Source organism: Palaemon carinicauda, unplaced genomic scaffold (assembly GCF_036898095.1).
Source record: "Palaemon carinicauda isolate YSFRI2023 unplaced genomic scaffold, ASM3689809v2 scaffold88, whole genome shotgun sequence".
Classification (NCBI taxonomy): Eukaryota; Metazoa; Arthropoda; class Malacostraca; order Decapoda; family Palaemonidae; genus Palaemon; species Palaemon carinicauda.
The window spans coordinates 12,303-37,794 of NW_027172181.1; the positions used below are offsets into that span (position 1 = coordinate 12,303).

The 25,492-nt window shown below is 46.4% G+C and overlaps 2 protein-coding genes across 2 annotated transcripts in view; one reads left to right on the forward strand and one right to left on the reverse strand.

The window, feature by feature from the left end:
* Positions 1-1,188: 1,188 nt before the first annotated feature.
* On the reverse strand, positions 1,189-22,399 carry LOC137637597 (zinc finger protein with KRAB and SCAN domains 1-like). The gene is made up of 2 exons (XM_068369746.1): positions 22,384-22,399; positions 1,189-1,778 (listed from the first exon to the last, which is right to left on the reverse strand). Exons 1-2 carry the CDS (start codon positions 22,397-22,399, stop codon positions 1,189-1,191), a joined length of 606 nt encoding a protein of 201 aa, XP_068225847.1.
* Positions 11,557-25,492, forward strand: part of LOC137637607 (zinc finger protein 721-like) — a 313,366-nt gene continuing 299,430 nt past the window's right edge. The window contains 2 exon segments of the mRNA XM_068369755.1: positions 11,557-11,687; positions 12,918-12,995. The gene's annotated coding sequence lies outside the window, so the exon portion shown is untranslated.

Genomic DNA, 25,492 nt, shown 5'->3' on the forward strand with positions numbered 1-25,492 from the left:
TTGAGTGCCGACAGCCGGTCGTCCAAATGTCTGCATACCTTTCCGCCGGCAGCCGGCTGGTCCGCATTGATAGAGGGATCCCCGGCGGACGGCAGCGGAGCGACTGCCGGCGACCCACCGCCCTTTATCTAAGAAGGCAGTATACCTTCAATAGCCCAGGGTAATACCGGCGTATGCTGGCAGGCACTACAGTACTGACTACGGAGTGGTCGTAGTCACTGCGATATTGATTATTCCGCATAACACCACTGGCCCATACCTTCCTAATGAAAGGATGAGGGCTTGTCTGTTCCCTAGAGCATCTTCAGATGCACTTATTCCCCAAGCTCAGCCTGATGTGTCCGATGCCTTGAAGGACATCCAACTAGAGGACAACATGTCAGTTGTTTCCGAGGAGACGGAACAGAGTCTTCTAGTTGAAGAGCAGGAGCAGGAGACTGTTTTACCTCCTGAAGGCGACGTAGAGAAAGCCGAAACTATTTCGGTTTCATCGGCTACGGCGGCTGAGCCTGTCCCGTCGACTTCTTCTGCCCCCCAACTAGACACAATTAGTCACACGCTTCATTCTCTTCTGTCCATGTTCCAGGACATGAAGAAGCAATCGTCCGAGAAGGAGGCTTCACCACGGACAGAGATGCACCAGCTCGTGTCTTCACGTTTAGCCCCAAGAAGCTAAACGTCAAGGAACTTTCCGCCTTTTCTGACATTAATCCTTGGAGGTATGCTGAGCACATGCCTATGTCAGGGGGGAAGATCTTCCTCTCCGAAAAACTGGGCACTGTCCCAGTTGATGACGTTGAGTTCTGGCCCAGCAAGGGGGCCTACCCAGATTGATACGTCCGCTTGAGGACGGAACCCCCTTCCAAAGAAGAAACAGAGCCGAAAGAGGTCATCATACTAGACCTCCCCAAGGCCCAGGCCTTGTTAACTAAAACCTTGAAGGAGAAGGCCTTCATTAGCTCCAAGGTGCCGGCTCTCAGCAAGAAGCACCCATCCTTCATTGCTGCTTCTTCCCGTGCCTTCCCCTTTATGGAAAAAGGGTTTAAGGCAGCCTTAAAGCCACTACCTTCAAAATCTAGCAACTCAGAATTTCTTGTACACTCCATTCCATACGGACTAAAGTAAAAGTAACACATGACACGACGAAATCAACTGACTAGAGGACTATAGGCCTGTTCTAAGGATCTTTCAAAGAGAAGCTTTTGCCACACTCGGGGGCAAAAAAAAGGGTTTTTCGCCAGTGTGGGCTCTTCTCTTGGGCCCGACGAGGTGTCCTTTCTGTCGGAATCTCTTGCCGCATTCCTTGCAACGAAATGGTTTGTCACCCGTGTGCAACATCAGGTGATTCTTAAGATTGCACTTGTAGCTGAAGCGTTTTCCGCACACATCACACACAAACTGGTTTTCTTTTCTATGGCCCTTCTCAGCAGGAGGCTGTTCATTGCTAGAAGTCAATACCTTTCCAGATTCTAAATACATGTCTTCTTTTACTTCATCGCTAATATTGTCAGAAAGCAAAGGCTGCCCCTTTTCCTTCCCCGAAAGAGTTCCCTCTCGAAGAAATTTTGCTGGGTCAGCATCTTCTCGTGTGCTTTCCTCTCCATTTTCCTCATAAGTCTGGATCTTTTCAGTTTTAATTTCCACTTTATTGGATGGAAAAAAACAATTTTCCTCCTTGAAAGTTGTCACGAACAAATGTGTTTCTGTATCGTCTTCTTTGCTCTGAGACTTCACTGTGAAACTCTTAAATTCTCCCAATACACTTTCTCCCCCACTTTCTGTCGAGGCTTGTATATTTTCAACTTACCTTCTTCACTATTAATTTCTTGGGTTAATTTAAACCATGAATAAATGAACACAAGTTTACTTAAAGGATTATTTTTATTGATTTAAAAACCGGGTTATTAGTTTATTTGGAAGATTTAATTCATGAAAAATAAGGATACAAACTCTGATGAAACTATTCATCATATTGTAACATTTTTACAGTATCTGTATTTAGAATCATTTCAATACTAAGAGAAATAAAATTTGTCATTATTTTTATGTTTTACAATTTCTCAATCTTTCAAAAATATATGTAATGAGAGAGAGAGAGAGAGAGAGAGAGAGAGAGAGAGAGAGAGAGAGAGAGAGAGAGAGAGAGAGAGAGAGAGAGAGAGAGAGAGAGAGAATGTTGTTAAATTTGAATAGGTTAAGGAGGTAGTGGAAGATCAAATAGGAGAACCATATGAGAAATGTTAGGGAAAAAATATCATAGAAATATGGAATAAATATGGTATTGAAATAGAAGAAGTAAGAAAGTATGAAAAGCAAGAACTCTAAAATGAAATAAAAAGTAAAGTGGCAATTGAAATTAAAAAAATAGAAGAATAGAAAGCAGAGATGACCAAATTGAGGTTTATGTATAGGCCTAGTAATGGTAGAAGAGATTTCATAGGAGAACTTGACACTGATGAGGTTGTAATAGTTATGAAAACAAGGTTAAATACGCTAGAATGAAAGGAAGATTATAGAAATAGGAATGATAATAATAGGCTTTGTGTGTTGTGTAGGGAGACAGGATACTACCGAGAATATTTTCAACTAACGGGTTAAGGAAATTTAAAAACCCCTACTAAAGAGGTTTCCCTTTATATTAGAAAGGTCATAGGAGTTTGAAGTAAAAGTATGCAGTCTGTGAAGCTGTGTTGTTTAGGAGGTAAACTAATAATAATGAATTTTCTGAAGATTGCAACACTTTTCACCTAATGTGCTCCATCTAGTAGTATGCCCACAATCCAATGTTGTGGAGAGAGCAACGAGGACCCTTGAAGTAGAGACCTCTTGCAAATAGTGACAGGCGTTTTACATAGTGCCTCAAAAACGGATTTTGAGCGAAGCGAAAAATCTATTTTTGGGTGAGATAGCCATGGCGTCCTGATGGAAGGTTCCTGTTTGGTAGCTTCCTTGGGTATAAGACTACTAAGATATTCCCAGAGAATTTAACCACAGGTTATCACAGAATTCTAACTTCTGGAGCGAGTATCTCAAAGGTTTCCCTTTAAGACATCGTAATACAACAGGGGACACGCATGTCTGAACGTGCCACATAGCTATCTTCACCCCGAACAGAGTTAATGCTTCGGTGTGTAAGGGCTGAGAATAGCTGGGAGCCGTTCCACAGCTAATCTCACTCGTGGCTACTACTGATACTCGAGACGTAAACAAACGGACGCCATTGCTCTGATGACGTCACGCCCGTCTTCATCCTGAAGCCAGTTGCTGCCCATCACCATGATACAATTGTGTAGGGTGGGAACAAAACTGGACAAAGTAGTAGGGAGGGTCCATCAGGACGCCATGGCTATCTCACCCAAAAATAGATTTTTCGCTTCGCTCAAAATCCGTTTTTTGGGCTCAAGCCATGGCGTCCTGATGGAAGAGTACCAGAGAATCAATGTATCGTGGTAGATTTTTCCCCCAGTGTTAAGTGCCTGGGCATTGACAAAACAGCAAAGTAATCTTAGGTAAAGAACCATAGGAACGAAGTATCCTGCCCCCCATTGGTAGGAAGTTCCCATGGGCTATGCCGACGTCAAAGTGGTATTGAAGGGCTATTCATCCTGACAGAAGAACTTGAAGAACTTAGAGATGAAGCAGAATGTTTGATATTTGTATAGGAACATTCTAAATTAGACCAGTGGTGGTTGGGCACTGTGTATAGAGTTCATCTCTTGGTTATCAGAAGTAAGTATTCGTGTAGGAACCTTACTGAGACAGGGTGAATATAATTTAGGATTAGACATCTTAAATTCTTCATGACCATAAGAAAGGAGGAATAAATAAAACTATGACAGTATGTATTTCATAGTAGGTAGGAGCTGAAAGAGACGCATAAGTAATAAAATAGAAATTTTATTTCACATTGCAGAAATTAAATAATTTACAGCAAAAGTAAAGTTCATTTACAGTAATAATAATGTACATAGAAATAAAGGCTTGCTCTTGAATCTGAAAAGGAATTTCAGGATTAGTAGGTACTCGTTCTCGAGGAACGCAAGTCTTTAAACAACACATCATGCTCAAGGCATGCGGCACTTGTGTGACACTATGACATTTCACCTGGGATAAGAACAGTTATAAAAGCACTAAGTGTTTTTAGACATCACTATGAATCGCTCGAGGGTCAACATAGGCACCCGAAGAGTTAGAGTCCCAAGTAACTCACTGTTCTACGCAGAGTTAGGTGCAGGTTTCATAACACTACCTGCGGCTACCACAAAATGTTTGACTTCGTGCACTTGTTTCGCATAATGTTTAAAGAAAACTCGCGAGGACTTCCAGCCCGTAAAGTTTTTAAGGCTTTCAAAGTCCATGCTCTGAAAGAAGTTCAGAGAAGATGCCACTTTTCTAGGATCATGACCAGCGGGTGTACTGTTCGGATCCGCTCTGCGAATGAAGTAGGTGATTTTCGCTCTTAATTGTTTCAGTGACAGGTCGCTGCCCGATGTTTCTCCTTTGAAGAGTTGGCCTCCACCAAAGTTCGAAGTTCTGCGAAGATAGACCTTGAGACTCTCTACTGGACATAGAGAGACATCCTCCTTCAGGGGGCATATTCTCCAAGGGCCCCATCTTTTGGTGGGTAATTCGTTTTTAGCGAGAAACGTCGGATCAGGGGAGAGGGTCACTTCTCCTGAATCGGCAAACAGGATGTGTCCCTCTTCTCTTGATAATGCCACTATTTCACTGACTCGAGCTCCCGAAGCGAGAGCAAATAAAAATATAACTTTCTGAGTCAGATCCTTGAGGGGGCATGAATCGTTGTCCAAGTTGGAGGCGAAATGGAGTACCTTGTCTAGTGACCAGGAGATCGGTTTCGGAGGGGGTGCTGGGCGTAGGCGAGCACATGCTTTTGGTAATTTGTTAAAGATGTCGTTGGACAGATCAATTTGGAAAGCATATAGAATTGGTCTAGTCAAGGCCGATTTGCAGGTTGAAATCGTATTGGCTGCTAATCCTTGTCCATGAAGGTGAATGAAGAAGGACATACAGAAATCAATGGTGATTTCTTTAGGATTTTTTGCCTTGACAAAGGAGACCCATTTCCTCCAGGATGATTCATATTGCCGTCTCGTGGATTCGGTCTTGTATTCCTCTAGGAAGTCTAGACTTTTCTTCGAGATCCCAAACCTCTTCTTTGCGGCAAGGGAGAGAAAATCATGAGATGAAGGTCCTTGATTTTCGATGATGAAGCGAAGACAGTCGACTTCTGTACTTGTTGAGAGAGAACTGGGCCCGGGAGAGGGATCAGCTTGGGCTGCAGCTCCAGGACCAGGGGGTACCAGTTGCTCCGGGGCCACTTGGGAGCCACTAGGGCCGCTGTCCCTTTGAAGGTTCTCAGTTTGGAGAGGACTTTCAACAGAAGGTTGGTGGGAGGGAACAGGTATATCTTTGACCATCTGTTCCAGTCCAGTGACATGGCGTCCACCGCTTCTGCTTTGGGGTCCTCGTACGGGGCTACGTACAGAGGAAGTTGATTGTTGTCGCTCGTTGCAAAGAGATCTATCTGAAGTTCTGGGACTTGATGAGAGATGAAGGAGAACGATCTTGCGTCTAGAGACCATTCCGACTCTATCGGGTTTGTCCGAGATAGAGCATCCGCTGTCACATTGCGGAATCCTTGTAGGTGAACTGCAGACAGGTGCCACTTCTTCTTCTCCGCCAGACGGAAGATTGGGAGAAGCACCTGATTTATCTGGGGCGATCTTGAGCCTTGGCGATTGAGACAACGAACTACCACCGAGTTGTCTAGGGTTAGACGGATGTGGATCGAGGGCGGCGGGGATAACTTCTTCAGAGTTAGAAGGACCGCCATGGCCTCCAAGATGTTTATGTGGAACGTCTTGAATAGTGGAGACCAGGTCCCTTGAGCCTGTTTCAGGTGGGAGTGACCTCCCCAGCATTCCAGTGAGGCATCCGTGTGGATGTTGAGTGATGGAGGAGGGTGTTGGAGAGGAATGGACCTTTTCAGGGCCTTTGCTTCCGACCACGGCTTTAGGAGGCGTCGAAGTCTGTTTGGAAGCCGTCTCTTGAGGTCTCTTCGAGCGATGGATGCCGAGCGTCTCCAGACTCCCGCGGCATCCTTTAGCTGTGCACGAAGCACTGGGTTTGTCACTGAGGCGAATTGTAGAGAGCCTAGAACTCGTTCCTGCTGTCGTCTTGAAATGCGTTTGGATTTCAGTAGTCGCTTGACAGACCCTGCTATTTCCTTCCTTTTCTTCTGGGGGATGGAAAGGCGGTGTGACTGAAGATTCCAGTGGATTCCCAACCACTGAAACTTCTGAGCTGGAGAGAGGCGAGATTTCTTCTCGTTGATCTTGAATCCCAGGTGTTCTAGGTACTGGGTAACTTCGTTGCAAGACTTTGCACACTCTTCGGGCGATGGAGCCCAGACTAGCCAGTCGTCGAGGTAGGCCATCACCTGGACGTTTCTTAGGCGGAGCTGTTGTACTATGGCATCCGCCAGTTTTGTGAAGATCCGAGGGGCCACATTGAGGCCGAATGGCATGGCCCGGAAGGCGTAGCTTTTCCTTTGGAGTCGAAATCCTAGGTAGGAGGAAGCGTGATGGTTCATTGGAATGTGCCAATAGGCATCCGCCAGGTCTATAGAGACCGTGTAGGAACCTTGAGGCAGAAGGGTCCTTATTTGTTGAAGCGTCAGCATCTTGAATTTGTTGTTCTCTATGAACTTGTTGAGGGGGGATAAGTCCAGAATGACTCTGAGTTTGTCTGAGTCCTTCTTGGGAACGCAAAACAGTCTCCCTTGGAACCTGGTGGACTTTACCTTCCTTATCACCTTCTTGTTCAAGAGGTCTAGAACATATTCTTCCAGAAGGGGGGTCGATTGCTGGAAGAACCGCTGGAAGATTGGGGGTGGTTGCGTCCAACTCCAGCCTAGACCGTTCTTGATGATGCTGTGTGCCCAGGGATCGAAGGTCCAACGATCCTGGAATTGGCGGAGTCTTCCTCCCACCGGAAGCACTTCATTGCTTCTGGTGTCCCGAGGACTTGTTGCCTCGGCCGCTAGCTCCCTTTCCTCCTCTACCTCTGGAGGGACGACGAGATGCGTCTCTGCTTGCACCCCTGAACGAGCCTCTACCTTTGGCATGAAAGGTAGTGGATGGTTGCTCAAAGGCAGGGGTGAAGACCGGTGACTGTGACAACACCGGTTGGGGGACCAATTGAAAGGTCTGTTGTGGTTGGGCAACCACTTGGGAGGTAGCGGGTCCCGGAAACTGACGTCGTTGCTGACGTTGCTGGGGTTTTGGTTTTTGAGGTTTCCTCTTAGGCTGAGGTCCATCGTCCTGAGAGGGTTTCCTTTTTCTGGACATGCCCCACTTGTGGAGAAGGTTCCTATTCTCCGTGGCGGCTCTGTCAGTTATTTCCTTGACAAGGTCAGAAGGAAACAGGTGCTTTCCCCAGATGTTGGAGGAAATCAGCCTCCGGGGTTCGTGTTTCACGGTGGCACCGGCAAACACGAATTCACGACAGGCTCTGCGAGCCTTTATGAAGTGGTACAAGTCCTTCATTACTGTCAGTAAGTGGGATTTGGCTAGTACCATGTAGTGATCTGGTACTCTTGTGTCACAGGCCATCACATCCAGTTGGACTTGATGAGAAAGAGATGCCGCAAGCCTCTCCTTCGTGTCTTGTTCCCGGCGAAGGAGGTGATCGTTGAGCTTAGGGAGGTCTTCATTAAACTGACGTCCGGCGACGTCAGGATCAAGCCTTCCCACGACGAAAGTATGCTGAACATCTTTCCAGTGTCGAGCGTCAGGGGGGGTCACGATGGAGAAGGGTCTGCACTCCTCCAGTGCAGGGCAGGGTTTCCCTTCTTCCGCCGCTTTAAGGCATGCAGCTAAGGCCTTTTCCAAGAAAGGAAGAACCGCAGTGTCAGGTGCAACGTACGTAGGATGCTTCTTGCTCAAAGCCGGAAGCTTAGAGCAGGTAAAGCCCCTACTCTTAAATGCGGAGGCTAGCATAGCCTGGGCCTTTGCGAGATCGAACACTATCTCTTCTTTAGGTTCGGACTCTTCCTTCGAGGCAGGTTCGGAACGAAGCCGGACGTAACAGTCCGGGTAGGCCTCGAAGCTTGGGAAGAACTCCACATCTTCCAACGGGACCGTGCCGATCTTGTCACTAACAAAGATCCTGCCGGTCGCAATAACCATATGCTCTGCATACCTCCACGGGTTGGCATGAGAGCAAGCTGGGAGATCCTTGACCGAAATCTTCTTCGGTTCTCTGGATCCAATCATCGACCTGATGGACTCCTGGTTCTCCTTCAGCCTGTCGTCCATGACGGCTCTAATCAGCCGGATCAGTTCTTGGGTAGAAGAGGAAGGATCCGGAGTCGAGGAGGTAGACGGAATAGACATTTCCGTCGGTGTAGGAGTAGGAGGAGGGATGGACGAGGGAGCAGCTCCAAGCTCCGACTCGGTGTACTCCACCTTGTCTTCGTCCTCTTCGGCTCCTTGAGCCATAAGCGTCTTCTCCGTGTCTTCCGAGACGTCTGAGATCTGTTCATCATCCTCGGAATCTAAACGACACTCGTGCATGGACTGAGCCATGACCACATCAGGTTCCACCGTAATTTGGACAGTGGGGATCGCATCTTTTGGTACCACTGAGTCAGGGGAGGCCTTAGGGAACAACAGGGACCTCAGTTCTTCGGTGGCCAGGTACGGTCCAGTAGCATTTTTCTGAAAGCCACGCACCCACTTGCGCAGCTTTTCACGAGAAATGTCTCTAACCTCCGCTGAGGGAGGGTTATGGAAGGCCTCAACTAGGTGGGCCTGGCAGACCGTACAATCCAGTGGATTCCAAAACTTCAAATCCCCTTTCTTGTCTGCACAAGGGGCGTGAGTCCTGCAAGCCGTATGCCCGTAAAACTGCGGGCGTTTCACAGCGCAGAAGGCGAAGTCACACTTCATCTGCTCCTCCTGTGGAAGAAAGAGAAAATGAGTATGGGGGAGTCATAAGAATGGCTCTTAAACTAAGTTAATATTAATCATTAATTTTAACTTAAAGAAGGTGTGATGCATAGAGAATGAAAACAGTAAAGGAGAACATGCTCCATGCATCTCGCCCGGCTGGTTACCACAAGCTTGGTCCTTGGATAATCCAAATGACCGAGATCATTGGATATAGTTTCCTAGAATTCCCAGTATTTTGGAACTCCATGGAAAACCAAGGACAAGATTGGGATCGAATTCATTCGGTTCCCAGTTAAGAGCCAGAAGGCCTCATTAAAGGGTAACTGCTTCTGGCAACCAGCCGCGCTAAGATGCACATAGCATGCTGGAAATAGAAGAATGCAAAGAGACAGCATGATCACTAATAGAGCAGTACTAGGTACTGATCTTAATAGCGGAAGCAGCTTATCTGTTTGCGATATAGGGCTATCCTAGTCTTATGATAGCTACAGTAAGGGGGTGCAAGTATTCTTGACGCCTCCGGGGCATCCGGCAAGCCGCCGGCATGCCGGAGCTCGCTCCAGCATAGATTCTGGCATTAGAACAGACAATTTTCAAAAGTCAGTTAAATACCAGGATGGCGGCCGCCGGCACAACGGCGGCACGCCGGCAGGAAGCGGAGGCTCCGGCAGTCGGAGGATGCCAGGTTGGTGACTGGGATAAGGATGGTAAAGGCAGTATCGGGTTGCCGGCAGTATATGCCGGCACTCCGGTGATCGACCGGCAAGCGGACGATTAGATAGGAGTAGGAGAGCCGCCGGTGGTAGCCGGCGGCAGCCGGCAGTCCCTCGGTACACGGGGGGCTGGCGGCAAGGGTAGGGGAGTCACCAAGTAGGAGGCAGGTATTGCCGACAGTAGAGGCGGCAAGAGACCGGCACCCGGATAGAAAGAGAGACAGGGGGGAGGGGGGAAGGGATGCAGGAAGTACCGTCAGGGTTCCAGACATCCCTCCCCCTCCCTGAGGGGGTGTACCCATGATAGAGGCAGGCTCTAACATCCATGAGCAGGGGTCACTAGGGACCGGGAGCTAGGTAGCCCAAGGGAGGGCTAGGGAACACCCAAGAGGGGGGGGGGAGACTCCCATATGCAGAACTATACTAGTAACTAACCTTATAGGACACTATGAGGGTATATGTACCAGAGTGGACTGCACAAGGAAGCTCGGGTAGCCCTACTCTTCCACCCTAAGGAGGAGTTGTAGGACAGGGGACAGATGAGTATAAACTAACCTAAGCATAGGCTAGGCTATACAAGAGATAGGTGGGGACACTCCCTAACCTAAGATCAGGCTGATCGGCTAAAACGGTGCAAGAGTACCGTTTCAGCATGGAACAGAGAAACCTTCCTAACCCGACCTAGAACAGGGCTAAAAGTCCTGAACTAGGCAAGGAAGAAGACATATCGCTATCGCAGGAAAGTCATAGACTATCCTAGCCATAGAGGTAGGCTAGCCTAACCTCACTCTCAGACGCAGCCCTAAAGGGGGTTCATTCCTTTAGGGAGGACAGAGAGGCGATATATACTCTATTAGACAATTAATCCCTTTACTCAGAAAAGGGATCAAGGCTAAATAGAGGGAATGCCAAGGCAGGGGATGAAGGAAGCATATAGGGGTCCTAATATTAGGTTAGGCTAGAAAGAATCACTGACTAGCCTATCCCCTATATGGTCCCTGAAGGCGAAAACATTTGCATCACTGTCAAAAGTATTGTAAAATAATAATGCCACTATCTTCATAACTTAGTCTAGGATCACTAATAAATCATGCATGAACACTTGTATGTAGGCTCCTGGCCTGGGGGCTATAGTAGCCGACTGGTATGAGGTCAATCGATGACCGATAAAAAGCGTCTAAACACGATATAAAAGTTCCTAGCTATGAAGACTAAATAAACTAATGTATTCGATTAGTATATAATGCCGGAAGCGTTGTTGTGGCTAACTAAATAAGGCATGCATAACAACAACGACGCCATAAAATGGCGGGTCCGGTAGAGGCACAGCTCTGCCACAAAACATCAATTATTTCGAAAAGTAATATTTACTTTACGGCCAGAGCTTAATTAAACAATACTGGAACCTTGTACTCAACTTTCCAGAAGAAGGCGAGGCTGAAGGTAACGACATAGCGAAGATGCAAAGCGATAAAGATAACACAGGGAAAATCCGTCTAAGTAGGGCAGCTACTAAACAAAGGATGAAGACGGGCGTGACGTCATCAGAGCAATGGCGTCCGTTTGTTTACGTCTCGAGTATCAGTAGTAGCCACGAGTGAGATTAGCTGTGGAACGGCTCCCAGCTATTCTCAGCCCTTACACACCGAAGCATTAACTCTGTTCGGGGTGAAGATAGCTATGTGGCACGTTCAGACATGCGTGTCCCCTGTTGTATTACGATGTCTTAAAGGGAAACCTTTGAGATACTCGCTCCAGAAGTTAGAATTCTGTGATAACCTGTGGTTAAATTCTCTGGGAATATCTTAGTAGTCTTATACCCAAGGAAGCTACCAAACAGGAACCTTCCATCAGGACGCCATGGCTTGAGCCCAAAAATAAGCCATTTAGTTAGAGGAGAAGCCAACACCATTGTGAAATTGTGTAAACTCAACTTGGTGTGACTGGGGATATTTGTGAAAGAAAATGTCAACTGGGCGTTGTGAATCGGAAGAAGGTAAGATAACTTGAATCTGTTTCTGGTTACTGATAATTTTGGCATTTTTACAAGACCACGTGTTTTCACTGTTGTGGAGAGAGCAACGAGGAACCTGGAACGTGGACCCTGAATCACTTGCCTTTCGCTTTTTTCAAAAGTTTATTTAATTGGGTTGCCACTAAAGCCTGTCAAACCGTCGTTAGAAGATTGACTTCTTAAAATATTTTATATTTCCTTGTTTCCTTTCCTCACTGGGCAATTTTCCCTGTTGGGGCCCCTGGGCTTATAGCATTCTGCTTTTCCAACTAGGGTTGTAGCTTAGCATTTAATAATAATAATAACAATAAGCCATGGGTTCATAAAATATTCTTAGTAATATACGAAAATGTATTTGATTTATAACTGACTTTTTGGGTGAATGTAGTTCGTTGGCACAGGGTAAGATAAGAGCACGGCAGTCTAAGGATATTGCTCCTAGGTTAGGTTATATTATGTTAGGTAGGAAACAGAAACATTCGGTTAGGTGATGTTCTTGTATCTAAAATGTGGTTTTTCACTCTGTCCCAACAAACTACAAAGGCTCCGCATTGGGAATGTTCGTCAGAAACATTGTTCGGAACTTTTTGAGTGAAGTGATCGAGATATCCCTAACCGAATAATAACATATCGCGTCCCTCAGAATTATATCGCCGTTTGTATATACCCACAAATAGTGGTTTTGAGTTTCCATGGGGCTCCCCAAATGGGGTGAAGAGATAAAAAAAACAATGTATTGACAGTGGCATGTATATATTAACAAGGAATGCATAAAGAAAAGGCGGGAGATGCGGCATGAAATAGAGAATATAATAAGACTAACCTGGCCGAACTAGATCTGTTTTTGCGTGACCTAGCAGCGTTGTTCATGGGGTCTTCTTCTTCTTCGGCTCTCCCTGCACGAGCCTGCCGAAATTCGCTCTGGACCGGAATTTTGATGGTCCTTCTTCACACACGTCGCAGAATAACAACAAATTAGGGTCCTGATGTGAATTTCCAGGTGTCCAGCCATTGCATATGGTACTTAACTAACATGTAGAAAAATACGTTCCAACAATGCGAGTGCTGAGGGAAATTGTTTTCATATACAGCTATATTACTTATATCGTCCTGGTTACATTCAATTACACATCTTAATTGCATAAGATAATTTAATTTTATATATTAATTGTGATTTACAAAATTATAATTAAAGCATTATCCAAATGACAGGCACCCTAGAGATGATGATCTAACGAAGCTTATCCAATCAAGAGATTTGTCCAAGGCCCCATAGCTGCGTCTCCACAGGTAATTATACTTGAATTTATCGTAATTGGTCCAATTATATGTTATTAGTAGTATATTTTTCAATATTAAACTTACCCGATAATCATGTAGCTGTCAACTCCGTTGCCCGACAGAAATCTAAGGAGGGATACGCCAGCTATCACAATACTAGAAGGGGGTGTACTAACCAGCGCCACCTGTGGCCAGGTACTCAAGTACTTCTTGTTGACACCTCCTCAATTATTCCTCTGTCGTGCCTCCGGCTAGACGTTCTGGGATACGCTTATGGTCTTCGAGTTTATTCTCGCTTATTTGGTGATGTATTCTCTTTGATTTACGGCTGTCGCATTACTAGAAACCTTCTGATATTAGCTAGATAGCTTTTATTTAATTCAGTTTAACGGTTAACGAATTTTTGCTTGTTTTTTGGATCTCCCTTTGACTTCTCTTGAAAACAAAATGTCTGACATTTCGCAAGCCCCCTCCCATAGACGATGTAGGTCTTGCAATAGACGTATTCCGAAGGTCTCGGTAGATCCTCACACCGCTTGTTCTGACTGTAGGGACAGACCCTGTCAGTTAGAAAATCGATGTGAGGAATGCGCCGGACTTTCGGAATTGGATTTTGTCCGACTTTTAAAGTATTCTTCTAAGTTAGAGAGAATTAGAGCTAGGAGGAGTTCTTCTCACTCTTCTTTATTTTCCTCATCTCATGATCCCCAACCTGATCCTACCCCTGTAGTGGCTACCCCCGATCCTACTGTGTGCCCTCCGCCTGATATGTCAGTGGTTTTACGCGCTATTCAGGCTTTAGGCGATAAGGTAGAGTCAGTGGTAAGTGACCATAAGTCTCTGATGGCCGAAGTGAAAGAGTTGAAGGCCAAGAGTGCAGTGGGTGAAGTTAGTGCCAGTGCTGTGACGAGTGCTAGTGTCGGTGCAGTGCCTTGTACTAGTGTTAGTGCCAGTGTGGTGCGTGGGGATTTTTCTGTGCGAGCCAGTCGTTCTCCCAGTCCGGGACCTCTTGCAAGCTCCCAAGCCCAGGGGAGAAGCAATGTCGAAGGGCATAAGGGTTCGGCAGGCCTTGTTAGGCGCACAGAATTATCCTCAGTGGTTGCGGGCGTGTCTTCCACAGACCGTCACTCCCACTTGCAGACGATTGAGCCCGTCTTCCGCTCGTCCGCTGATCTTCTCTCGGGGAAGAAACGTTGGTCTCAGGTCTCTAGACCGCTTAAACGCAGAGTCCAGCCCTCGAGTGCTCAGCCAGGTTGCAGTCGTTGGCTCAGCTCTGACTCGCCTCAGTCATCTAGCGACTGTACTCCGCCCAAGAGGAGTAAGGTACAACAGAGCTGCACCGGTGGTGCAACCACTGTTATGGCTTTACCTCAGTCTGCTACTGTCTCTGCTGATCCCAAGTGGTCTATGCTTCAGTCCATGCAAGCTCAGCTTTCGGACCTGATGCGTGAGTGTCGTGCTGAGAGTGTTGCACCTCCTGCACCTGTGGTGCACCAACCTCCTGCACCCGTTCAGCCTGTGCTGCACCCGCCTGCACCGGTGGTGCACCAACCTCCTGCACCCGTTCAGCCTGTGCTGCACCCGCCTGCACCGGTGGTGCACCAACCTCCTGCACCCGTTCAGCCTGTGCTGCACCCGCCTGCACTCGCTGCACCCAGTCGCAGCTCCATCTGCCAGGCGTACGATGTTGAACCACTTTCTGTGTTCACTGTTCCCAGTGTTGTTCAGCATCAGCCTTCTTTAAGGCAACCTTCGGTTTGGGATCAGGAGGATTACTCCACTCTTCCTCCTCCTCCCCTGGCTGCTCCACCGGCGGTGCAACTCTCGGTGGAGGTACAACAACCTCTTCCACCTGTGAGTCAGTCTCCTCAGCTGCTGCACCGAGCTCTACCCGTGCACCCTGATCCTGCTCCTCAGACATCTCTGCTTGCGGGAACTTTACCTTGTTCTGCACAGCCTCGGTCTCTTCACGCTCCACTCATACCACAGGAACAGGAACAGGAACTTGCTGCACCTCCTCCTTCCACCTCTGTTGTTGTTCCTGCTCGTTCTGACTCTGCGGTTCAGCATTCGTATCCGATCCCGTCGCCTCATTCTGGGGTTGAGGTTTCGGATGATGAGGAGGCACACCTTGATCCCTCTTCGGACGTGGACGAATCCAAGCTCTCTCCACAGTCTCTTGATTTTCGCAAGGTCTTGGCTCTTCTCAGGGAGGTTTATCCAGACCATTTTGTCTCAGCTATTCCCCGCTCTCCACCATCTGAGTTTTCGCTGGGAGTGCAACAAGCTCAGTCTTCCTATACCAAGCTTGTCCTAGCTAGATCCTCCAAGAGGGCTTTTAGGATCTTAGGGGAGTGGCTGCAGTCTAAGCAACTTCTTGGCAAGACTTCCTTCATGTTCCCTCCAACGAAGCTCACTTCGAAAGCGAGCGTTTGGTATGCCACAGGGGAAGCTCCAGGCTTGGGAGTACCTGCCTCTGCCCAGGCTGACTTCTCAAGTCTGGTAGACTCGCCTCGAAGATCTGCTATGAGACGCTCAAAAGTGTGTTGGACCTTCTCAGACCTGGATCACTTGCTTAAAGGGGTGTTTAGAGCTTTTGAAATGTTTAATTTTCTCGACTGGTGCCTGGGGGCCCTCAGCAAGAAAACCTCTCATACGGACAAAGATTCTGCCATGCTGTTAATGTCCTGTATGGATAAGGCCATCAGAGATGGATCGGGCGAGCTAGCGTCCTTGTTTGTATCAGGGGTGTTGAAGAAAAGAGAACAGCTGTGTTCTTTCCTTTCCGCCAGCATTACCCCTTGCCAACGGTCACAACTTCTGTTTGCTCCTCTTTCGAAGTTTATTTTTCCCGAAGAGCTCATTAAAGATTTGTCTGCTGCCTTGATACAGAAGGACACGCACGATCTTGTAGCTTCTTCGGCTCGTAAGTCTAAGGCTTCCACCTCAGTCCCTAAGACTTACCGCTCCCCAGTGGCTGATACCCCTGCGACTAGATTCATACCGCCCTTTCGTGGTAGAGCCCCCAGCCGAGGAAGCTCCCGTCCAGACTCTTACAGAGGCAAGTCCAGGAAAGGATCCAAGCCATCCAAAGGAAAACACTGACTCTCCGCTTCTCCAGACGACAGTAGGAGCCAGACTCAAGACCTTCTGGCGAGCTTGGGAGATGAGAGGTGCAGACGCACAGTCTGTCAGTTGGCTGAGGTTCGGTTACAGGATTCCATTCTACCTTCAACCACCTCTGACCACTTCGCCCATCAACCTCTCTCCCAACTACAAAGAGGAGGACAAGAGACTAGCTTTGCACCAGGAGGTGTCGCTTCTTGTGCAGAAGAAGGCTGTGGTTATAGTCCGGGACCATCAATCCCCGGGCTTCTACAACCGTCTCTTTCTTGTGGCCAAGAAGACAGGAGGTTGGAGACCTGTGCTGGACGTCAGCGCTCTCAACGAGTATGTCACCAAGCTGACGTTCACGATGGAGACGACCAAGTCGGTCTTAGCAGCGGTCAGACAGGAGGACTGGATGGTCTCATTGGACTTGAAAGATGCTTATTTTCACGTTCCGATTCATCCAGACTCCCAACCTTTCCTAAGATTCGTTTTCGGAAAGGTCGTCTACCAATTCCAAGCCCTGTGTTTTGGCCTAAGCACAGCTCCTATGGTCTTTACCCTTCTGATGAGGAATGTAGCCAAATTCCTTCACTTGTCAAACATCAGAGCCTCCCTCTACCTAGACGACTGGCTGTTGAGAGCCTCCTCGAGTCGTCGTTGTCTGGAGAATCTTCATTGGACTTTAGACCTTATCAGAGACCTGGGTCTATTAGTCAATTTGGAAAAATCTCAACTCATTCCCTCACAATCCATCGTGTATCTGGGAATGGAGATTCAGAGTCAGAGTTTTCGGGCTTTTCCATCGGCCCCCAGGATAAGCCAAGCCCTAGAGTGCATCATGAGCATGCTGAAGAGGAGCAGTTGCTCAGTGAGACAGTGGATGAGTCTCACAGGGACTCTCGTCCCTAGCCCTTTTTGTCGAGCTGGGCAGACTCCACCTCCGCCCTCTTCAATTCCACCTAGCAGCTCATTGGGACAAGAGTTCGACTCTAGAAGCAACTTCTATCCCTATCAACCAAGAGATGAAGACCACTCTCCTGTGGTGGAAGCACAACCTCCTTCTCAGAGAGGGTCTATCCTTGGCCATTCAGACCCCCAATCTTCATCTCTTCTCAGATGCATCGGACTCGGGCTGGGGTGCAACCTTGGACGGAAAGGAATGCTCCGGAATGTGGAACGAGGAACAACGATCTCTCCACATCAACTGCAAGGAACTGCTGGCAGTTCATCTAGCCCTGTTGAACTTCAAGTCCCTCCTGCTAGGCAAAGTGGTGGAGGTGAACTCGGACAACACCACAGCCTTGGCTTACATCTCCAAGCAAGGAGGGACCCATTCGAGGAGCCTTTACGAGATCGCAAGGGACCTCCTCATTTGGTCAAGAAGTCTAAACCTCTCTCTAGTCACGAGGTTCATCCAGGGCAATATGAACGTGTCAGCAGATCGTCTGAGCAGAAGGAATCAGGTCATTCCCACGGAATGGACCCTCCACAAGAGTGTGTGCAACAGACTTTGGACCTTGTGGGGTCAACCTACCATAGATCTGTTTGCCACCTCCATGACCAAGAGACTTCCTCTGTTTTGTTCTCCTGTTCCAGACCCTGCAGCAGTTCATGTGGATGCCTTTCTACTGAACTGGTCCCATCTCGACCTGTACGCATTCCCTCCGTTCAAGATAATCAACAAGGTTCTGCAGAAATTCGTCTCGCACGAAGGGACACGGCTGACGCTGGTTGCTCCCCTTTGGCCTGCAAGAGAATGGTTCACAGAGGTACTACAATGGCTAGTAGACTTCCCCAGGACTCTACCTCTAAGAGTGGACCTTCTACGTCAACCTCACGTAGACAGGTTACATCCAAACCTCCACGCTCTTCAACTGACTGCCTTCAGACTGTCGAAAGATTCGCTAGAGCTCGAGGCTTTTCGAAGGAGGCAGCCAGGGCTATTGCCAGAGCAAGAAGGGTTTCCACTCGTAGGGTCTACCAGTCTAAGTGGGAGGTCTTCCGAAGCTGGTGTAGAGCCAATTCGATATCCTCTACCAATACCTCTGTGACCCAAATAGCTGACTTCCTGCTTCATCTTAGGAATGAGAGATCCCTTTCAGCTCCTACGATTAAGGGATATAGGAGTATGTTGGCCTCAGTTCTCCGCCATAGAGGTTTGGACCTGTCTTCCAACAAGGACCTTCAAGACATTCTTAAGTCTTTTGAGACGTCTAAAGATCGTCGTCTTTCCACTCCAGGCTGGAATCTAGACGTAGTCTTAAGGTTCCTTATGACATCTAGGTTCGAACCTCTCCAGTCAGCTTCATTCAAGGACCTTACCCTCAAGACCCTTTTTCTCGTTTGCCTGGCAACAGCTAAGAGAGTCAGTGAGGTTCATGCCTTCAGCAAGAACATTGGTTTCACGACCGAGTCTGCTACATGTTCTTTCCAGCTTGGATTCCTAGCAAAGAACGAACTTCCTTCACGTCCTTGGCCTAGATCGTTCGAGATACCTAGCCTTTCCAACATGGTAGGTAACGAACTTGAGAGAGTTCTTTGCCCTGTCAGAGCTCTCAAATATTATCTCAAGAGGTCTAAACCTCTCCGAGGACAGTCAGAAGCCTTATGGTGTGCCATCAGGAAACCCTCGAGACCCATGTCCAAGAATGGGCTTTCGTATTATATAAGGCTTCTGATCAGAGAAGCACATTCTCACTTAAAGGAGGAAGACCTTGCATTGCTGAAGGTAAGGACCCACGAAGTAAGAGCCGTAGCTACTTCGATGGCCTTTAATAAAAACCGTTCTCTGCAGAGTGTGATGGATGCAACCTATTGGAGGAGCAAGTCAGTGTTTGCATCATTTTATCTGAAAGATGTCCAGTCTCTTTACGAGAACTGCTACACCCTGGGACCATTCGTAGCAGCGAGTGCAGTAGTAGGTGAGGGCTCAGCCACTACATTCCCTTAATCCCATAACCTTTTTAACTTTTCTCTTGAATTCTTTTATTGTTGTTTTTATGGTTGTTACGGTAGGCTAAGAAGCCTTCCGCATCCTTTTGATTTGGCGGGTGGTCAATTCATTCTTGAGAAGCGCCTAGGTTAAAGGTTGTGTAGAGGTCCTTTAGTAGGGGTTGCAACCCTATATACTTTAGCACCTTGGGTTGATTCAGCCTCCAAGAGGAACGCTGCGCTCAGTAAGGAAGACGAACTTAAAAAAGAGGCAGAGTAACGGTTCAATTCGACTTCCTTACCAGGTACTTATTATTTCATTTGTTATTAGAGATAACTGTTATATGAAATTTGGGGATACTTGGCTATCCTTTAATCTTGTACACTGGTTTTCACCCACCCCCCTGGGTGTGAATCAGCTACATGATTATCGGGTAAGTTTAATATTGAAAAATGTTATTTTCATTAGTAAAATAAATTTTTGAATATACTTACCCGATAATCATGATTTAATTGACCCTCCCTTCCTCCCCATAGAGAACCAGTGGGACCGAGGAATAATTGAGGAGGTGTCAACAAGAAGTACTTGAGTACCTGGCCACAGGTGGCGCTGGTTAGTACACCCCCTTCTAGTATTGTGATAGCTGGCGTATCCCTCCTTAGATTTCTGTCGGGCAACGGAGTTGACAGCTACATGATTATCGGGTAAGTATATTCAAAAATTTATTTTACTAATGAAAATAACATATTTAAGCAGAAAGTTCCTGTTGTTTTATTCCAGTTAATATTTTTTGTAGATTATATCAAATAGGCCAGGGTACGTCACAAATAGGTTTAGACTAGGGTACGTGTTGGGTGCTACTTTAGCGTGAGGTCTACCGCCATATGTACGAAGTGTGTATCGCTAGAATAAATGTGTGGAAATTTATGATAACATTTTCATTTGTTCCAAAACGGAGTACTTACCTAGAACTAGTTTCTTAGGAGTATCTGGGATCTCTTCCTAACCGACCAGAATTTTGTGTAGTTTACCCTATCTCCGTTTTCTATGCGGGGGAACCTCTGGCGGAGGGATATGCGCCATGAGGCAACCCGGGGTCAGAGAGCGTGCTCGCTGAGGTCTCGACCTCCAGTAAGTTTTCTGGTCGCGTCGTGATTACATCTCGTCGTGCTGATTATTTATAACTTTTGAGAATTGTAAGAGAACCTTACAAACCCACCTAACCTAATCTAGTAGTTCTCAGGTCACAGCCCCTCTTGACCCCCCTTCCCAGGCCACAACCGCTAGCTGGACCTCCTATCCAGGTCTCAAACTAAAAGTAAATCACAAATAAATCCTTTTTGTGTTGGCAATCTTTACAGAAGCTTTGCAGTAGAAATATGCTGGTCTTACCAAAAAAATTAAGTTAAAATTGGGACTTTGAGGCATTATTTCGCTGTTAATTTCACGAGTAACAATAGCTCTGCACTGAACAGAGAGCATTTCCATCATAGTCAGTTGGTGACATAAATGAAATTACACAAAATTTTGAAATAGATTGATGTACTTCCCTTAAGTTCCCTCTTGGAGACGTCTTTATGTGTTGGTGGTTGAGTTGAAACCGATGGGGTAGGCGGGAGAAATATGGCTGTTGTAGAACAACATCCGGGAACTTATGAAGAAGTACTTCTTGTAAACTGTTAATTGGTTTAAAGAAACCTGCAGACAAATACATCATTGTAAATGCACAGAAAGCTCCCCAAACCCATGGGAAACAACGCATGTGCAAAAAGTTCCCTTTTGTCTCTCAGATGTAAACAATGGACTTGGAGTGAAAAACATATCTCACATTTTGACAGACCAATATGTAAGTTATTATGCCCCAACCCCTATTAAACATATAGAGAAAAATACCAAACTAGCTAGCACTCGTTCATTTCTTATAGCGAATTCCAGTTTCGTTGTAAAGTATCTAATGTTTACCATGAAAACAATATCTTTTATGGCTTTCAAAAGCTGTTGCACGGTGTAATTATGGTGATATTTCGATAGAGTCCCACCCTGCATGTACCGCTTACCAGTACATAGGAGCCTGAAGTTTTTCTTTTTTCGCGAGCGAAGCAAAATCCATTAGATTCTACGAAATATTTTAGAAATCTATCGAAATATTACCATAGTTATAGGTATTTTGAATGTTTTTGATAATGATTTCTGGTGGAAAGCCATAATTTTTTAGTTATGGTGGGTTGACTACCGAGTAATACTAATGAAACACGGTTAAAACACTGGATTTTTATTTGCCAGGACTTACCGGAGGTAGCCTTTTTATATCAGCGGCCATTTCCTCCTGTGTTTATAGAAAATAGACAACAACTAACCTAAACTTCTCCCACTTAGCCTAACCTAACCTACTTACTTATTGGGGGTGCTAATGCCCCCCTGCGACCCCCCTTACACGGCCGTATTCATAGTCTGCCTTCATGATACATACAGGTGGCCGCTATCTTACTTACACCCCTACCGGGCTCACAGAAAACGTGCCTTTCCATCTTATTTTCTATGGAGGTGTTGTAGCTTGGTTAATGATATTAATAAACGGATTTTGAGCGAAGCGAAAAATCTATTTTTGGGTGAGATAGCCATGTCGTCCTGATGGAAGGTTCCTTCAGTAGCTTCCTAAGGGTATATTTGACTGCAGTGGATATTCCCAGAGAATTAAACTAAAGGTTATCACAGAATTCTAACTTCTGGTGCGAGTACCCTAAAGGTTTCCCTCTAGGATATCGTATATCAACAGGAGACGCATGTATTAACACGTCACATAGATATCTGCACCCCATATAGAGTTAACGCTTCAATATGGAAAGGTGACTGAGTAACTGAGGAGCCGTTCCAAAGTTACTCTCATTCGTGGCTACTTTTGGTACTCGAGACGTAAACAAACGGGCGCCATTGTTAATGACGTCACGTCCGTCTTTATTCCTGAGCTCAGCTCCTACCAATCTCCGCGATACAGTATGTCAGGGAGGGGCCTGTAAGGCTTGAACTGGAACAGACGGGTGGGTCCATCAGGACGACATGGCTATCTCACCCAAAAATAGATTTTTCGCTTCACTCAAAATCCGTTTTTTGGGCTCAAGCCATGTCGTCCTGATGGAAGTGTACCAGAGAATTAATGTATCGTGGATTTTTCCTCAATCCAAGTGCCTACGTCTTCGAGCAATATTCCTATGGTCTGGTGACCGTAGAGACTGACAATATTAGTAGATGTCCTTACCAGAGGTTCTACTATGTTCTGGCTTCCTGCTCCCCTGGCAGGGAAGTCCTGGTGGACAAGAGGAATATCTCGAAGTGATCGGTTAAAGAACTACTCACCTGGTGGAGAGATCATGCCGGTCACGGAGACAGATCGAAGGTTAATATTTGTGTGGGAACATTATTAAGTCATTAGGTGAGTATATAATATAAAATACTTATATTATTCTCGTTATCAATAGAGGAAAAGGGGTAAATGAAACTATAACAATCATATATTTCTTAATAAAGAATAGGAGCGAAAGGAGACGCACATGGTTAATAGAATAGACATTTTATTTCTAAGATTGCAAGTAATTATAGAAATTAATTACAATAATGATTATAGAATTTATTTACAATAATAATGAATAATGTACATAGAAATATAGAAAGACGATGATCTTGAGTCTGAAAAGGAAATTTGCTTTTTAGAAACACAAGTTCCCGGGGGAACGCCAGTCTTTTAGATTTCAAATAACACTCCATGCTCGAGAGCATGTGGCACACGTGCAAAATTTCTATGACATTTCACCTTGATAAAGAACAGTCTATTAGAAACACTAAGTGTTCATTGAATCACTATGTATCACGTTAGGGTCAACACAGGCACCCGTAGAGTTAGAGTCCCAAAATAACTCGCTGTTCTATGCAGATTTAAGCAGCAGGTTTCATTACACTACCTGCAGCTATCACAAAACGTTTCACTTCGTGCACCTGTTTCGCATAGTGCTTGAAGAACACACGCAATGATTTCCAGCCCGTAAAGCTCTTGAGGCTTTCGAAATCCATTCCTTGAAAGAAGTTCAGGGAAGAGGCGACTTTCCTAGGATCATGACCTGCGGGTGTACTGTCAGGATCTGCTCTGCGAATGAAGTAGGTGATTTTCGCTCTTAGTTGTTTCAGTGACAGGTCACTACCCGAGGTTTCTCCTTTGAAGCGTTGTCCTCCACCGAAGTCTGAAGTTCTTCGAAGATAGACCTTAAGACTCTCCACTGGGCATAGAGAGACATCTTCCTTCAGGGGGCAGATTCTCCAGGGGCCCCATCTCTTGGTGGGTAGCTCATTCTTTGCGAGAAACGTTGGGTCGGGGAAGAGGGTATGTTCTCCCGTGTCGGAGAATTGTATATGGCCCTCTTCTCTTGATAATGCCACAATTTCACTGACTCGGGCTCCCAAGGCGAGAGCAAAAAGGAAAATAACTTTTTGAGTCAGGTCTTTCAGAGGGCAAGAATCGTTGTCCAGGCTAGAAGCAAAATGGAGCACCTTGTCCAGGGACCAGGAGATAGGTTTTGGTGGAGGTGCTGAGCGTAGTCTAGCGCATGCCTTTGGCAGTTTATTGAAGATTTCGCTGGACAAATCAATTTGGAAGGGCTATAGGAGTGGTCTAGTCAAGGCCGATTTACAAGTGGAAATCGTGTTGGCCGCTAAGCCTTGTCCATGAAGGTGAATGAAGAAGGACATGCAAAAATCAATGGTGATTTCCGTAGGATTTTTTGCCTTGACGAAGGAAACCCACTTTCTCCAGGAAGATTCGTATTGCCTTCTGGTAGACTCTGTTTCGTACTCCTCGAGGAAGTCTAAACTTTTCTTTGAGATCCCAAATCTTTTCTTCACGGCTAGGGAGAGAAAATCATGAGATGAAGGTCCTTGACTTTTAGTGATGAAGCGAAGACAGTCGACTTCTGTACCTGTTGGGAGAGAACTGGGCCCGGCAGGGGGATCAGCTTGTAAATATATATATATATAAACATTCTTAATGTTTATGTATATATATGTGTATAGAAATGTAGTGAGTTTTCTTTTCAGTGTTTGTGCTGTGTGTGTGATATACGACGTCACTTGCGTAGCAAAGCCAGCACAGTTCCACTTCGTGGGGAACGGTCTCTCCCCTGGTCCATCGGTCTTCCCGTCGACATATATCCATTAACTCGGCCGCCGCAGGGGAATCGTCATCACCTGGACCCTCTTCAATCATCTATTATCTTCGCTTTTCCTCTTTTCCTACGGGAAACTTGGATTCTGAGCAAAGGGAATGTGGCCTTTTAAGATTGACTACAGTCTCTCTCTACTCGAGGTCGTTCACTTTTACTACAACTACGTACTATTACGGAAGCTCCTTTCCCGTTGCGAGTTAGGTTGCTATTCCGTTTGTTTGTCTCAATTATTTTTAGTGAAATCTAATTGTATTTTAACTTTTCAGCTTTCTCCTTGGGGAACACTTCCTTTCGTGGGGTCAGTGGTTCTCAATATTAGTGAATATTCTTAGATGATTTAGATTATTATAATTTTGTTATAAGTCTGTTTTTATTACAGTTACTCCGCTCCCCCCCCATCTCCTGTGGATGTCATCTGGGGAAGGAGGGCGCATACTTGATTCTTATTTTATGTTATTCCCTCGGGGTTCCTCTTTGGAGTTCCTCCCTGGGAATTTCTGTTAAAATAATTATTTAATTTTTTTTTCCCAGTTAACTATGCAGTTTATCTTCGTTCGACTAAAGAGTGCCAACGAAGCAGAGCTGTCCTATTCATGCCTGGGGAATCTGCTGTCGCTGCCGTCCCTCAGAGGACGTCGTCATGGGCGTTATCCCTTCTCTTAGAAGTATTACCATGACAACATGCCACGTTCGCCTCCAGGGGTTGGACAACTTCCCTTCCGAGGGAGGTTTCCTTCCCAGGTGTGAGGTTTTCTCCCTTCAGAGGGAGAACTTCCCATACCTTAATAAATTCATCGCCTTCGACTACGGTGGCTGCCCTTCGGCCAGACTTTTCTCCCCCCCTTGCTGAGTTTCTCTTCCTTTAGGGGTGGGCACAGTCTTGGCAAGTCTCTTCTACGAAGTGTTCACCTCTCTCGTTTGCTAGAGAGGCCACTCATAGAGACTCCTCTTCGGAGGATCGCTACTGCTAAGGTCAGCTTGCTGATCCACCGGCCCTAAGGGGCGTCACCATGAGTGTCTTCAGGTCTCTTCTACGAAGTGTCACCTCTCTCGTTCGTGAGAGAGGCCACTCATAGAGACTCCTCTTCAGAGGATCGCTACTGATAAGGTCAGCTTGGTGATCCAACGGCCCTAAGGAGCGTCATCACGAGTGTCTTCAAGTCTCTTCTACGAAGTAGTTACCTCTCTCGTTCGTGGGAGAGGCCTCTCATAGAGACTCTTCCTCGGATGATCAAGCAGACCTTCCAGTTACC